Here is a 17,132-nt window from a genome sequence, read left to right on the forward strand (position 1 = left end):
AGAGTGTTCTGAGGAGGACTGAAGAAGAGGGCTTTTCAGGCATGCCAAAATCTGATTTCAGTGTTTTTTTGAGCATAAACTTTAAAGACATGTTTTGGGGACCTCTTAGACCAATATATATTGATGAAAAAGAGCATAATATGTCACCTTTAAGGATGCAGGATCGTGCTGAGACATTGGAAAACAAAACAGAAGATCCGTTTTAGTGAATGCAGAAATGAACTCTCAAGGATATCTTCCTTTGAACAGCTTATAGACAGAATCAACAACAGCACCAAAGTATTCAGATCAATATGGGGTCCTTATTTGGAAATGATTGGAGAAGGTGACTATGGTATCCGATGTGCAATTCATTTGTCTTCTATGCCTGATGAACGTCATTATGAAATGTAACATTGTGACATGAAATTCGATATATGTTAACCTCTAAACATCACAGAGAAAATTAGGAATGCTATTTTTCTTTATATATATGTTTTGTTTTGTCTTGTTTTGTCTTGCTTTGTTTTTTTTTTCTCTATTTTCTTTTTGTTGGTTTTGTATTACTTATAGATAATTTGTCAACTTGTGGTGAAAAGGAAATACTGAAAAAATGCAATAAAAAGTTGAAAGACAAAAATATATATACTTGTTATTTATATTATATTATGTGAATGACATTTAGGTAGACAGTGATAGTGATGGTGTGGGTACTGTTGTTATTATTGATATTATCAGCAGTAATGGTAGTGTTTAATTGTTTTGTCAGAGTATGAATCTGTATGAACTTGTATGAAAAAGTATGTATTTATAAGCTTTCACATATATATTGTATTTTTAATGTATTTTATTGCATATTATTATTGTGATTTTGTTTTTCTTAGTTTTATTTTTGACTTGGATGAAAAAAAAAATGTAAAATGCATGTGGATTTTAAAAATTTGCATGAGTGGACCCGAGGAGGAGTAGTTGCTACCTTGGTAGTAACTAATCCAGATCCAAATACATAAAAAAAAATAGTTCAGGATTTGTGGGTAGATCTTGGGGTGGCCAATCAGATTTCAAGGAGCCAATACCAGCTGAGACCACCTCCCTGGAAACCCCCCTGATAATTTGACTAAACTAATATAACAGCATATATTAGCAAAACTAGATTTTTAGATCAGTGTGGCTCAGGGGAAATACAACATTATGTGATTATCATGCTCCAGTAAGAGTCAATGATTTGATAAATTCAACATAAAAAACATAATCTGGATTTTAAAGTGCCTTCTTGTCTGTTAAAAGACGAGCCAAGAATAAAGATTTGACCATCTTGACTCTTGTCACCAATAAACCATAAGCTGTTTTACTATGATACTTCCTCTGTGTGAGGGTCTTACAGCGCTCACAGATTACTGCCTCTATCACTGCTGGGACAGATAATACGGCATTCTCTCACTTTCATTAACATCCCACACAGCAGCCGAGTAAACTCCCGGGTGGCTTAGTCACAGCGAGATGCGGTTTAAGTTCTTCCCTCTCTCACAGTTAGTGTTGCCTCTGAGAACATGACGAGAGCAGCGACATAAGGGGATTTCGAGCTGTAAAGTCGGCCGTACGGCGTTTATGTCTTAAAACAGCATGCAAAGTTGGAAGTGGTTTCATTTGCATCTTGTCAAGTGCATTTCTTCAACACCACAACCATTAATTTCCATCAGGGTCCGTTGCAAATCGCAGGAATATGAAAAGATTCGAGTAAATGTCATGACCAAAATAAGCATGCGTCAGAATACAAATAGAGTTCAACAGATCACACTGAATGGTGACCCCAATTCCCTCAACTCAAACTGCAGCTGAGCTCCAGCTTCATTTCTGAGCCAAAATTTCACAGCAGTGGTTTCAAAATAAAGGCTTTAACCTCTCAGCAATGACGAACGTATAAAAGAGAACAGCAGAGCCTCATCCCAAACTCTGGATCTGAGACTCTTTTTTTTTTTTCTGTATCCTGATGAAAGTCATCCTAGAGAGAGCTGGATTTGTCCCTGCATTATTTACTATTACCATTCTCTTTGTTAGCCAGAGTCCATTAATGAATGCATGAAGAGTTGCCTATTTGATGACCACAATGCATGGGGGAGCCTCGTGGTACACCGATGCTCCATTTGTGTGAGCTGAATCATTCATCACACACACACTTAGAAAACGGACCGAGTTTTCTGTGCATTATGGGTGCCGTGGATGGAGTGCCTGGTCATCTTGAAGGAGTCCTGAAGGCCAAAATTGTATTGATTTGTGATGAATGTTTAACTAATACAACAATATTAAACCAACCGTGAATGCAGCTGGAGATCAGATTAGCAACTGGTACATTTTCACATCAAGGTCTGACTTTCAGTTCAGATTATAGATCTGAACTGTCCTCCTTTTTATACACACAACAGACTGAGGAGTTTAATTATGTGATTGATGGAAATTTGCTAACATATCTTTCAATCAAACTCTGTGTGCAGTCTACAGAGGTTAGCAAAGGTTGGCAATATTTATGTGACCAAAATATGTTGCCATTTTCCTGCTTTTTGTTACCTTACTGAGCTTTATGGCTTGGCGGGGTCATCCAGGCTTGGACCAGCTTTTGTTATGCTGTTATAGGCCTACACTACCGGGGGAACTGGCGCACTGACACACTGGGATCCTAGCTCACCCCCTTCCCCCCCAACCCCTTCATCACTTACTTTAACTTTGCCTGTCCTATTAAAATTACTAACCATAGACCTTTCTGGAGTCCTTGAGCTCCATTGTCTCATAGGTTCCTCTGAGCTGCCGTAGACGTCCTCCTGCTGCAGACGTTCTGGACTCCAGCTGATACGGACGTACTGGACTTCAGCAGCAACAGCTTCTACTACTCGTCTCATCACTATCACCTCTCTCTCTTACTCCCCTCTATCTGTCTTTCCAGACCCAACTCGGTCGAGGCATGATGTCTGTCTAACATGAGTCTGGTTCTGCCTGAGGTTTCTGCCTGTTAAGAGGAAGTTTTTCCTCGCCACTATAACTAGCTAAATACTGCGATGTGCAATGCTCATGATGGATTAAGGTGGGGTCAGACTGAGTCTTCCCCTGTCTTGAAGTTGGGTCTCTGTTCATAATTTGACATAGAGTGGTCTAGACCTCCTATGTTTGTAAAAGCGTCCTGAGATAACGTTTGTTGTGATTTCAGCGCTATACAAATAAAGATTGTTTGATTGATTGATTGATCCCTATGTTGCCACATTTCTAGGACATTTTCAAAATTAGGTCTTGTGGTCCTACATTTCCCTTCAATTTAAGCCACTACAAACTATGGTCTGCATCCAGTTGCTGCGCTTCATTCGACTGATCTGACTGGAAGCTATTCAATGCGAGGCCTCTGTGCTACTTAGTTTAGTTTGTTTAATTAAGCCTCCTGTTACCCTTAAATTTACTAACATCTTTTATCCTTGAGGTCAATTTGACCCCAGCAATTTAAACCTCCAGAAACTGATTGTTACCCAGGTTTATGTGTCAGGTACTTCATGTTTCTTTGTTGACTACCTAAACATAATTTAAAGCATTTAGAAGGACTTTATTTGTAAAACAAATAATAATAATAATAATAATAATAATAGTAATAATACATTTTATTTATAAAAGCGCTTTAAAAGATTCTCCAAGCGCTTTACAGGAAATAAAATTATACAATAGAAAAGCAAAGGAAAACAGTGCAAAAAAAAAAAAAGCAAAGAAGAGCAAGGCAGCAAAATAAAACAAAACAAGAAAAAAATCAATCAATTATAGGTTAAAAGCCTTTGTAAAAAGGTGTGTTTTGAGTCCGGATTTGAATTTGGTGAGTGAGGGAGAGAATCTGAGGTGTTGGGGGAGAGAGCTCCAGAGGGTGGGGGCAGCGACAGAGAAGGCCCTGTCCCCCCAGGTTCGGTGCTTGGGTTTGGTGAGAGGGGTGAGGAGGTTGCCTTTAGAGACATGGTGGCTGGAAATATTATATCTCAATCTAGAGGTTGCAGTCACATGCTGAAGTGTCCTTGGTTATAGTGACCTCAATATCATCTAAAACAACCAAAACAAATGCGTGTAAAATGTTGATTTTTCGTTATATACAGCTAAAAAAGCCTGGGGTCAAATTGACCCAAATGAACATTGAGGTCTTTTTTTGTTTTTTTGCAGGAAATTGGAACATAAACATTTTAATGTTATGTTTTCCAAGTTGTCCCCATTAAATTAGGAAAAGTCATGAAATATGAAGCCAAAAAAAATTATGTTACTCATTCATTTAGAGACTTTAAACATTGAATGGGGTCCAATTGACCCGAAGGATAATAGGAGGGTTAAAAGGACAATGTGCACTTATATTAAATGTTTGAATAAAACAAAGAGATAGGCGCACCAGATTAAGCTAAAAGCTACATCCATCTGTAGTCCATTGCTACTGGATTATAGGTTGGGTGTAATTGGCTACCAAACTGGGAGATAGGGGGATCAAATCTGATACAAATTCATAAAAAAGGAATTGTGGGAACATAGGGCTGTTGGAACATAGGCATGCTCCCGGCTTGGCTGGGTTTCTAAAAAGGATTCCACCTCCAAACTATTAATGCCTCCCCTCCTAATGCAAAACAGTGATGGACAAATAGAGGGACGAGTTCCACAGTATCTTCCGAATAACTTAAATGTGGACTAAATGAAACAACTTCTGACCTCAGCTTCTTCAAATGAACACATCCTGCTAGAACAATCGTTTCTTAGCTTTACGTTTGAAGCATCTGACATGAAACCATATAAGGTGAAGTCTATGTTGTATAAAATGGTTCCAGGAAAGGATTAGGTGGGGGCTTCTCTCCTATAATGGGATTATTGTGACAGTCAGCGTCCTTATGTATGCAGCCCATATGTCTGCAAAGCTGGGGTCCAGTACTAATGCAAACCACATGTCAAGAGAAGATCCGGTTGGTAAGAGAAGACCGGATTATAAGAGAAGTCAATGTGTGTGTGAAATGTCGAGATCTTCAACCTATAAAAAGACTGTGTCCAGCAGCCACCGAGGAGAGACACAGATTGGCAAGTCGTCCTTCCAGCATCCGAGATGCTTGTTCGATACTGGTGTTGTTTTTTGTGATAAACTTATTACTATACAAGCAAGCAAGTCTCATCAAGATACGACAGCTTGATGCACGTTGCAGAGGTTTGACTGATGATGTCACAGCCTCAGTGAATGAATTCAGCAGGGAGAGGTAGAAGAAGATGACTGGAATCATCAGGTGGCTGCATCAATGAAGAACAAAATAAAATGTGCCCTCTTTTGTAATTTCTTAATAATAACAAGAATATTTGGATATAAAACTGATCCCTCTAGTTGTCCATGCTAATTCATATCCTGGTTCTGGCTCTTCCCTGACTGTCCTCCTCAATCCGTTCCAGGCCAACTGGCGAAAGCTAGAAATGGCTTTTGAACGCATCAAAAAAACTGTCCTCACATTAGTATTCACCAAACACAACAATCAAGCAAAAACTGTAAGAAGCAGGTATCAGAGGAGGGACTCTTTAAGCAGCTCAAAATGTTTCAACAAAGCATGAGTCTTCAAAAGCAGGGTGGCTGTGGCTCAGTGGTAGACTTGGTTGTCTTTCAATCAGAGGGTTGGGGGTCTGATCCAAAGTCCTGCTGTCCACATACCAAAGTGTCCTTCGGCGAGACACTGAACACCAAAAACTGCCCTGTTATGGCTGATCCATCGGTGTGTGTGGGATTAGTTAATACTGATGGGTGCTTTACATAGCAGCTTTAACCACCAGGGTATGAATGTGGTGTGAGCGAGTGAATGTGACATGTTAAAGCACTTTGAGTGGTCAGAAGATGATAGAAAGCAGTAGGCTACATAAATAAAATCCAACATTCAACATTTATAATAATATCTGTTAACCCTCCTGTTATGTTGCGGGTCAAATTGACCCATTTAAAAGTTAAAACATCTTAAAAAAATAAATTTATAGTATTTTTTGGCTATGACACCTATTATAACCTACCTGTAATGAAATGGTTCATTTCACACATTTGCAATCCCTATTTGCAATGTATTACATAGATCAGTCCCTCCAGGAAGTTGCGATTTCGCGATCGCAACTATCAACGCAAATTCAACCAATCAGCGCGATTTTTTCGCGGCCTTGCAATTTTATACAATCACCACAACATTCCTGCAAATTTGACCAATTATTTTAATCTCAGTCCCTGTACGTCATCGGTTTTGTCATCAATTTTACTTCATTGGAACATAAACGTAAGTCCTCACTTGATCGGCACTTTTCAACAACAAAACACGCACAGACAACGGGTGAAGAGAGGGGACAGCAGGCAGGACAAGTGACCATGACAACGTTGTTATCTATAGATTGAGGGGCACAGTGTTCGCTTGGTCTCTACCTGCAGCAGGTGTGCTTTATGAACCAGCTCTCCTCACCTCCATGCATCTGTCTCATCTTCATTGATGATTTTTACCCACGGTGTGCGTTAGTGACAAAGACACAACCGGGGGACGTCTGTTTAATATTTGAGGTTTGACCTTTTTAGCCGTGGTTACCGTAAAAAGCTCTGCATCTACAGCTTGATTTAATCCAGTTTGGTGATACATCAGACACATTCAGTAAGTTTTGATCAACTCATAGTCATCAAAGATTCAGATTCGTTTCAGAGTGCCGTGAACTGACTGCCTGTGCCCAAGGGAGAGGCTCCGGTGGCTGGTGGTGAGGCTTTCAGCAGTGTGTCTGCCCCCTGGTGGCTGGCTGCAGTATAGGTCAAAAAATCCGTCTCCCCCATTCATTTGAATGGAGAAGCAGTCAAACTTTAAAAAATAAATACACGTCGTACGAATGTTTCTCACATCCGTATGCTGTGGTGATATGTAGTTAGTATTTGAGTGTTTTGTGCTCAAGGCCTCTTTTTCCTGAAAAGTTTCTTTTTCGTTAGTTATTAGAGTTTAAAAAACAGGGTTTTACTTCCTGGTTTCCTTTGATTCACAGCCGCTGTGGAGTGAAACTTCAAAGGACACACAGCGTCTTGTGACGTCACGCTGTAGGGCGGAGCTTATTACAGCGGCTTCACAGGCTCTGGCTGCACAATGGCTGCGCCCAGGACCGGGATTTTTTGGCTTCAGAACCGTACAACGGGAAGAGGCGGAGCAACCAAGCGGCAAACTCCGGTCTCAAACGATGAAGCCAATGCGGAAGTGATATAAACTGCAATACATCGAAAATCCGCTTGAGGCTGGCTGCAGAAACACCGGAAACCACATAGATATGAATGGGAAAAAGACGATCTTTGCAGCATTAATAAACATGTTTACAGCCTGGTTCAAAAAACGGCTTGGCCCTACAACGGTAATCTCTCTAATGGCACACACTGTACGGGGGGTGAATTTTTTTCTAACGTGACGGTTAAGAAGATATTAAGATTATGAGTTTTGCCCAAATAAGGATATGACTGACGTGAATCCCGGTCGGGAACACACAGCCATTGGCTAAGAGACTCACACTACGTCACACTCTGCCTAGTTGAGTTCCGCATTACCAATATGGCTGCTGCCGTCGATTTGCTTCAAAACAGCTCTCAGGAACAGATGGGTGACGTCACGGATACTACGTCCATATTTTTTACAGTCTATGGGAGCAACGCTGTCCATTTTTATTTACAGTCTATGCCTGTGCCTCTGTCACTGCGAGGTGCATTCAGGGACCGTCGTAAATGTGCAATACAGTCCTTTCATGGCAATTTTCCGAGAATCAAGAGAATCAAAATACAGTCACAGTGGCCACATTAAGAATGTTTTCTAAAAACAACTGTAATTTAGTGTATTTACTTGCCCCTGAGATGTTATTGGGGGAAAAAAGAAAAAAAAATCGCAACTTTCACCGCAATTTTTTTAAAAAGCTGTCGCAAATTCAGGCTTTTTGGGCCGCAACAATCACAAAAAAATCCCGGGAAATCCTGGAGGGACTGATAGATACTATGTGGGTCATATTGACCCTGCAATCAAAGTGGAGCCTAAAAGCGGTCAGAAGCGACAAATACTAAATGTTTCCTTGCAACTGTGTTACATATTTCACCCCAATCCCTTTCCAATGTACATTACAAAAAGTTTTAACATGACTTTTCAGAAAAAATGAGTGAGTTATCCTCATTGAACCATGATCTGTGAGAATCAAAGAACACCAATGCACTAAATATTGATTTAAATGGTTAGTAATTGAGTTAATGATAAGTTTTAAAACATGTAAATTGTTTTTTTCGGGGGGGCTCTGACACTTTTTAAATGATTAAATATGCCCCGGGTCAAGTTGACCCAGGAACATTAATGCTGTCACTTAGAAATGAACATAACAGGAGGGTTAAACTGGTGACGACTCCACTAGTGCATGAAAGTGTTAACCATTTGTGGTTTAACATCAGTGGTTCCCTGCCAATTAACACATCAAAATGCAGCCAATCAAAAGTGTCGTAATAAATTAGAACAGGGCTTTATGTGAGGTGTTTAAGGTGTTAATTAAATACACATATCACTTCTTTAACTAAGAAAAGGGCTTCATGTTAATCCAGGTATATGGTGGGACTATCATAAAGGGAAAGAGCAGTAATAGAAGTCTTGTACGTTTGATTTGCTGTTATTTCCATCAAAAAGGGACAGGAACTCTCAAAAGGATGTCAAGCGATTAACACCACAAAATTAGAATAGTGTATATTACGGTACTGAACAATGAGTAAAGTAAGGTTGTTTCATGACGGTCTTCTACAGCAGGGGTTCTCAAACTTTTTGGGGCCAGGGACCCCTTACAGGTAAGAACATTTTCCAAGGACCCCCTCATAATTGTAACATAGATTAAGCAAAACCTTACTACCATTCTCACTCTTAAATGCCCTTGGAACTATTTGTATTGTAAAACTTATCAATCTAAATATTTCAGACCTGTTCCATAGTGACACACAGAAAACACTTCACCATCTGTGTTTTCTTGCGGATGTTTTCCTCCCACTTTTGCTGGAAAAAGTCTTTACTTTATCTATATTCCGAGTGATCAGATGTCGCTTTACCTTGGCTGGCTTCATAGCTTTGTTTGCTATAAAACCTGAAGACACATACTTCCTTTTGGGCTCCCATCAATGTTCTCTATCAAAACAAACTCTGTATACTTGTTGTCATATTGTCTTAATTTAGCTAGCTTGGGCTTAGCATCACTTGACGATGTGAACTGATTTAGAAATGGCTCCATGCTCGCGAGCTAGTAGGCAAAGCTAAGTAGTAGCAGGAACAGTTGTCACCGGAGTGAAGTGTGAGTGAGTGATACGTGACAGATTGATGTGAGTGTCACAATCATATCAGTTTCTATTGGCCCAAAGCTAACTAGGGTGGGAGTAATGGGAAAAATATGCTGGTTTCATTGGCGCAAATGGTCCTCATCTGTATATATCAGTGTTGTAGTCGAGTTCCCAAATCCGAGTCCGAGATGAGTCCTCAGTGCTCTGTGTTCGAGTCTGAGTCCAAGTCACCAGAGAAAAATCCGAGTGCGAGTCCGAGTCGAGTCCTCATGACTTGAGTCCGAGTCCAAATCGAGTCCTCACCGATAATGTTATATATGACAAGGACGGCAGCCGTTTGAATCCAAACTACTGACTGTTAGACTGGCTGTGTGAAACACAGAAACACATTTCTCTCATTAACATTAGTGTTGGAGCTATTTCCATCATTTTATGCCATAAATATTAATTATTCTAATATATTCATAATCATTTTACTTTATGTCTTTTATTTGTTGTTGTTTATATTAAGGGCAATGTCATATGCATTATCATTATTTTATTTCAGTAAGCATTTTGATAGTTTGATTGTTTTCACCTGGATGGGCAGGTAAGATAGGAGGGGCAGACACAGGGAGAAGTGAATGTTGTTGTTTTTTTTTACCAGAAGACGTTAGAGCACGAGGACGCTACAGGCTGTTTGGTGATAAAACTATCTTGTTTAATATGACATCAGAGAATCTGCAGTTTTTCCTGGACATTTAAAATGTGTCTGATCCTGTACAATCCGCTCTCCCCCAGCGCCGTGGCCGGTTTGATTTTTTCAGTTTCGATTTGAGTAAATTGACGAGGTCTAACTGACACTGGAGTGAGATTCTAATGAAATCCGGCAGGTGTGTCTGGAGATTAATTTATGAATGAAGTCACAGCGTTGTGTGACGTGCGTAAATGCGCCGCGCTTCAGTTGATGAGGGGACGCTAATATTACCGTTATACTAACACAGTAAAGGGATGAACGGTCTTTAGCATCTCTCTCACTTTTCAGTTCATCCTGGATGTCTGTTAAAGTTTGAGCTGGTCTCTTTCCTTGATGGGTCTCTTAAATATCCAACATGTTGCTCTGCTCTCGCTGCATTTACTGTGAAATATTTGAAAGAACAATGCTCAGCTGGTAACGTCTTTTAATCCTGGCAGACGTCACGGGAACGTGCATGCAGGCGAACGCTCGTGCCAGCCCTCGCTTTGAACGGAATACATTTTATGAAACATACAAAATCTAACATGAACATTAAAACAGTCTGTATCAATATATAAGCCCGAGTCCTCCTCTCAATCATCCGGGTCCTTTTGCAGTCAATGCTCGAGTCCGACCCCAAGTCTGAGTCATCAGTGCTCGAGTCCAAGTCAAGTCACGAGTCATCAGTGCTCGAGTCCAAGTCCAAGTCACGAGTCCTGCAAAATGTGACTCCACTCAGACTTGAGTCCGAGTCCTGGACTCGAGTACTACAACACTGGTATATATGTTGTTTTTAATGACAGCATTTTAAGAATTGATTATATTTTTTTTATATTTATTCACAGACGGAAGGAGTCAGCTGAGGTGGTTCGGGCATCTAATAAGGATGCCTCCCGGACGCCTCCCTTTAGAGGTGTTACGGGAACGTCCAACTGGGAGAAGGCCCCAGGTTAGACCCAGAACGCGGTGGAGGGATTATATCTCCCGCCTGGTCTGGGATCGCCTTGGGATTCCCCAGGAGGAGCTGGAAAGTGTTGCTGGGTAGAGGGATGTCTGGGTCAATTTGCTTGGACTGCTACCCCCCGCGACCCGACCCCGGATAAGCGGAAGAAAATGGATGCATGGGTTCACGGACCGCCTCGCTATGGTTCGCGGACCCCCAGGGGTCCTAGGACCCCACTTTGAGAACCACTGTTCTACACCATCTGACTCTTGGAAGCAGCAGTGGAATTGCCCCAACAGGTCACTTAAAAAGAATGCAGTTTTAAGGAAATCCTACTTTGGCACCACTTTTCAAACCAGCAGTCAACCTCCACTTTTTATGTCGAGTCTGCTATTTCTGCAAAAACTGTGTTTCTGATCAAGGCCTTTGACATTAATAGCTTATTAGTCAGTGAATGCAAAAACCTGTCAATCATTCCGGGAGTAATAGCAGGGTTCCAGTCCTGCGCTTTGAAATTTGCCGGTAGAGCTGTCACTTTGTTTACACTCGGTTTGCGGACTGTGTCTTTAAGTAAATGCAAAGCTTCAGATGCTTGGGCACACCGGCTTTGATATTGACGTATCTGCCCACTGAGCCTTCACATGAAGGCACACAACATCAGAGCGCAACAACAACAACACACATACACACAACACTCACCAGGACTGTCCGTGAGAGCCTCATTTTATATTCATAGTAAAAATTAAAATGGCCATGACAGGCTCTCTCTTTCAGACACACACGCACATAAACACACTGAGGAGGGAGAGGGGGAATGATAGTGAGAGTGAAATGAATACATGACATCTAAATAAGTCATAGCAGTACAGCTTTTACCAGCAAACAGAGGACAGAGTGATGCACATGGATGGATATTACCCCTGGTATATGGATGCTCACTCTGACGTGAATGGAGGGAGCCAGGGAAACTAAACAAATGGAATATTTTGCTCAGCAACAGCAGCTCTGGCTTCATTATCCTTTATATGAAGGCTTTTTTTCTGAGCATGTACAGGGAACTCAAAAACAAATGGTCTTTATTAATAAGGCCCGTCTTCTCTGCAGGGAGAGGCAACAACAAACTGACTCGCATGGACTGGCTGCCACAAAGAAATCACTTTATGAGAAACAATAAATGAGCTAACAAGCTAGGTATGGAGGGTGTATACACGAATACCTGCTAATTAGTGATAAAGTATAAATAGTGTAAAACTGTTTCTACACTTGCAGAAGAACTTTGAACAAATACTTTTTTAATGGCTTGTTAGAGGAGTAAATTGCACACGTATCTGACACTCATCACAATGATTAATTAGCTGAGAGAAAAGCTACTATGAATGAAAGTAGCCTTATTATAATTAGAGAAGATATGTACTTATAAAAACAACATAGTTTTAGTCGTGCAATAAGAAATTCAAATAGAACATGTTTGTGCATAACACTACAAACATATTCAAATTTAAAAAGTTGGACATTTTAACATGGGGCTTAACAGGGACTGACTCACTTTTGGAGCCAGTTTCAAGTGGCCACTTGAGGAACTGCAGCTTTTGCCACTTCTCAATTGGCTAAATCTCTCAGCCTCTGAGGTTGCATCTTGCAATCAAAGTCAACTTCAATAAATTATAACTCCAATTCCAAAACAGTTGGGATGCTGTTATTAAAGAAAACAGAATTTGATGATTTAACCCTCCTGTTATGTTGTGGGTCAAATTGACCCTTTTTTAAAGTCTATTTTAGGCAGTATATGCCCTCCAAACCAGCTAAATGCAGCATAAAAATCTGGGCAGCATGTGACAGAAGATGTCGTGTTAATTTATCAACATCACTTCATACATTTTTTTTTAGTCTAAAATAAAATAAACAATAATCTATGTCATTTTAAAACTATTGTATTTATATTTAGGGCTTTCTAATGTACATTAAAAAAGTTTTAACATTAATTTCAATGAAAAACAAGTGAGTTATCCTCATTGAACCATGATCTGTGAGAATTAAAGAACACCTATGGACTAAATCTTGATTTTAATGGTCAGTAATGGAGTTAAAATTTGATTAAAAAAATCTGTATCAGGATTTTTTGGGTTCTGACACTTTTGGATAATTGAATATGCCCCGGGTCAAATTGACCCAGGAACATTATTGCTGTTCCAGAGAAATGAATATAACAGGAGGGTTAAACCCCATACTGGGTTTAAAAGAGTTCAAAGGTAACCCATCAAATATTGAAACTGACAAAATGCATTATTTAAGGGAAAATATACACTCATTTCAGCTTTCAAGCCAGCAACACAAATAAACAGAAGTTTGGACAGGTCATATTTAACACTGTGTTTCATCACCTCTTCTTTTAACAATGCTCTGGGAATATTTGGGAACCAAGAGGATCAGTTTCTGGAGTTTTAAAGGTGAAATGTTCAACCATTCTTGCCTGACATAGTATTTCAGCTCCTCCATAATATGTGCAAAATGTGGTTTAGCTTTGGATGCCAGCATATGTTGCTCAAAGCCTGTATTTATTTTCCAGCATTAATGATTCCTTCCCAGATGTGTAAGGTGCCCATGCTATGAGCACTTATACTCATCCCCAGACCATCATGGATGCTAGCTTTTGAACTGTGCACCCTTCTGAGAGCAGAGGATACAGCGTCCATGATTTCCAAAAAGAGTGTCAAATTTTGATTTGGAACTATTCTGTTGTTTACTTGTCCCTGTTCCAACTTTATTGAAACATATTGCTGGTAATGAGCATATATTTTCATGATATGTTGTCTTGCACAATTTTAAATTAAATACAGGGTTTGAATATTTTTTTATGTCAACATTTTTCACAATATACCAAGTTTTTTGGAATTGAGATTTTAATATTAAACTAAATTTAGTGTAAAATTGTAGATGTGTTTGTTGCTGAAGCACTGTAGCATGAGGACAGGGTTACAGTTCAACCAAAGCAGCCAACACGGGAGAAAATGTTGGGTATTTGAAGTGCAAGCAGACCTCACCTCAGCCACAGGCACTCCCTCTGGGGGACGGCAGTGCAATACAATCATGCCGTTCAGAGGCACCTCGGTGCCTTGGGGATCCTGCTCGAAGTTCTTCCTCAGGTCTGGGGAAGAAAGAACACAAGGCTGCATTAAAGAACAACCACAAAAGCATGAAAGAACACCAAAAAAAAATGCTTTGTGTTTCATGTCTGACCCTTTCCCCCTCATACATACATGAAGAGAAATGATGCCTCCTTTAAAACCATGCTTTGAAGAGGACTAACCTTTTCAGGCACAATAAGGTCAGTCAGGTATCAAAGTGACATTGAGGTGCTTACAGGCGATGCGGACGGTTGCCTTGCGGCTCTTGGAGGTTCCCAGGTGGCTCCAGGCGACACACAGGCACCAGTAATCCTCAGGGCCATGAAAGTCCTCCACCTGCTGACGGGAGACGTTGATCATCACCTCACGGATCTTCAGCCCTGCAGACAAGATGGGAGATTGCTGGGATTAGCTTTCATTACATCACAGAGGTGATTAATCAAAGAGATGAAAATTTGTGGGGGCAGGATGATGAGTGGAACTGGAATCTGATAAGATTATCAGCGGTAAACAGATCTGCCATGTGCCGGGAGGAGAAGGAGGAGAGAAGGCTGGTCAAGTCAAATTAATTTCAGAGAGGTTTGTTTGGAAGAGAGAAACTGTGCAGTACAGGGGAGAGTCTCCTTAGATATGACATGTTACAGTTTGAAATGTCACCATGATCTCATCACAGAGGCTTGTGGCCAATGTCGTAGTAAATATCTCTGAGATATTTCAACATGATTTGTCCACTCTGCAGGGCATTCGCCTGATCCCAGATGCAGTTATTTTCTCTGATGGCGAGCTCAGAGCAGGAGGCTCAATGCTGTTAAACGTTGTCCTGCTTTGACCATGTTGCTAGTTTTATAAAAGCAGGAAGTCTGAGAAGATAATATCATTCCTCCACTTCTCTATTGGAAATCTGTAGTGACTTTAAACCATGTTAGAGTAACATAATATGTCTATGTCCTATTTGGTCCATAAGATGATAGTTAATGCGAGCAGTCAACTACTTTAGTGAACTTTAGGATCCTTATTAAAGCTGGGGTTGGTAATCAGATTTAGATACACTTTTTGTCATATTGGTTAAAATGATCTTTATGTCCTGATGGCAATCAATACATAATGTGTTCTTAAAAAAGAGCGAAAAAAAGCTGCTATCTACAGCCGGAGTAAACCTGGGAAAACACCAACCAATCACTGTTTTTTGGGTCCCCAAATTTTAAACCAATCAAATCCCGTCCAGCCGTTCTGCCCGCCTCCTGCGCGTACATTTCCCCGGCGTGCACTCTGAGTCCCTGTCCCCTGCCTCTGCTTCCCCTGACTCTACTGACTGCCCCTCTCGCTGGACCTCGGGCCTGCCCCCTCTGACCCGATGAGGGGCTTTGCTCAGGACTGTAGTCCGGATCAGAGTCTAAAAAGCTCTCACCACGGGGCTCTGACAAGCAAAAGAATAAATGACATTCAGTAAGTCCTACAGAAAATGTAGATGTACTGTAGCGTCCATCCGGACGCTGTAGGGATGACGACCCGATTCGTGAACACATTGAGTTTTAATAACCGGTCACTGTCGGCCGTGATCACGCCAACCAACAAAACAACAATCAATGTTTGAATGAATGAAGAACTTCTCCTCTTGTCTCTCCTCTCTCCAGCTCACACTCTCTACACCTCTCCTGCTGCCTTCACTGACTGTCAACACTGTAGGAATTAAGAACATCTCCACTGAACACGTTTAACAAACAGTAGAACTGTTACAGTATTATATATGTGTTATAACTTTTCTCCTGATATCGTGTCACCGGTACAACTGGATAATGCTAGCATAACAGTTGTGAGTACTAACAGCAGCCATGTTTGTTTGTGTTTTTAACTTTCACTATGATAATGTTTTGGTGAGGACCGGTTTTGAATCAGTCACGATCATATGGTCGAGAATCAGCGGCGCTCGTGCATGTGAGGGGGGGGGGGGGGGGGGGGGGGGCGCTAGCACTTATCCATGGTAAATAAAAATCATCCACTAGATCTTCAAATCTGCAGACGTGGGGAGTAAAACCGACCTTTGTGTTTATTAAGACAGCCTACAACTAGCATGCCTCCCTCCTAAGCTCCTTGTTAGCACACATTTGTGCAGGTAATGAAAAACGGAGGAGGGGATTCAGTATTATTTTATACAGTCTATGGGCTGAACAAGCTCCGAGCTCTGACTCCGTGACAGACCAGATATTGTTGTTACGTAACAAAAACACTGAAGTCTGAAACGGCTCGTTTTAGACACATTTACAGAAAGGTGGAGAAATCAGAACAGGGGCAGAATGGATTTTTTTCATTCTCGGGGGGGTTTGTAGACATGCCAGGGACACATATTTCAGGTAGAGAACCATTAGAAAGTCCATTTTGCATGATATGTTGCCTTTAAGTAAAAGTCTATTCATGTGTTCAAGTAAAAGAGACAAATGGTAGTTACTGCGACCTCCTGTATTTTCATCCGGTTCAAATTCCTAAAGCTGTCAGCTGTAAATATTGATATATGTAATTACAGCTCTATTGGCAAACCCTTGTTTAAAACTTCCCTTTTGGCAAACAGAAGGCCAGCACTGCAAAATGCAGGGTGTGCTAGAAATGCACAAAGTGAACCCTCTTTCAGTGTCTGTAAAACATAATCCATTTATACACAAGTGACACTAAATGCTTTCCAGTGGAGGCATTAACTGAGAGGAGGAACACATCAGCCTGCTCTCTTTTAAGGGAGAGAGTGAGGACTCATTTTTTCCCTTTGAAACATTTGAAGGGGGCTATAATTTACGGAATAAAAACGGAAGGCAAACAATGCAATCAAATGATGCATGTGAACATGGGCACTCTCTGTGGCGATGAAATCATCTTTCTCTGCAGCAGAACTTTAACTAAATGTCACCCGGGTCATTCGTTAATATCTCTTTATTGTCTGCGATAATGAGCTAGGCGTGAGGCCCGCACTTTCTGAGACAACTGATGGGATTTTTAAAAGCCTGGTGTTTCAATTATGTCTGACTTCTATGCACAAAAGATGACAGGCTTGGACCATTAATGTAT

At 40.8% G+C, this 17,132-nt stretch overlaps 1 protein-coding gene across 1 annotated transcript in view; it reads right to left on the reverse strand.

Annotated features, from left to right (window-relative positions):
• The window catches only part of unc5da (unc-5 netrin receptor Da), a 389,274-nt gene that overhangs the window by 105,153 nt on the left and 266,989 nt on the right, over positions 1–17,132 (reverse strand). The window contains exons 3-4 of the mRNA XM_034710336.1: positions 14,315–14,458; positions 13,995–14,098 (exon numbers count right to left, since the gene is read on the reverse strand). Coding sequence (XP_034566227.1) covers positions 13,995–14,098; positions 14,315–14,458 — 248 coding nt within the window. The remainder of the gene's footprint in view (positions 1–13,994; positions 14,099–14,314; positions 14,459–17,132) is intronic.

The sequence above is a fragment of the Notolabrus celidotus genome, chromosome 19 (assembly GCF_009762535.1).
Source record: "Notolabrus celidotus isolate fNotCel1 chromosome 19, fNotCel1.pri, whole genome shotgun sequence".
NCBI lineage: Eukaryota > Metazoa > Chordata > Actinopteri > Labriformes > Labridae > Notolabrus > Notolabrus celidotus.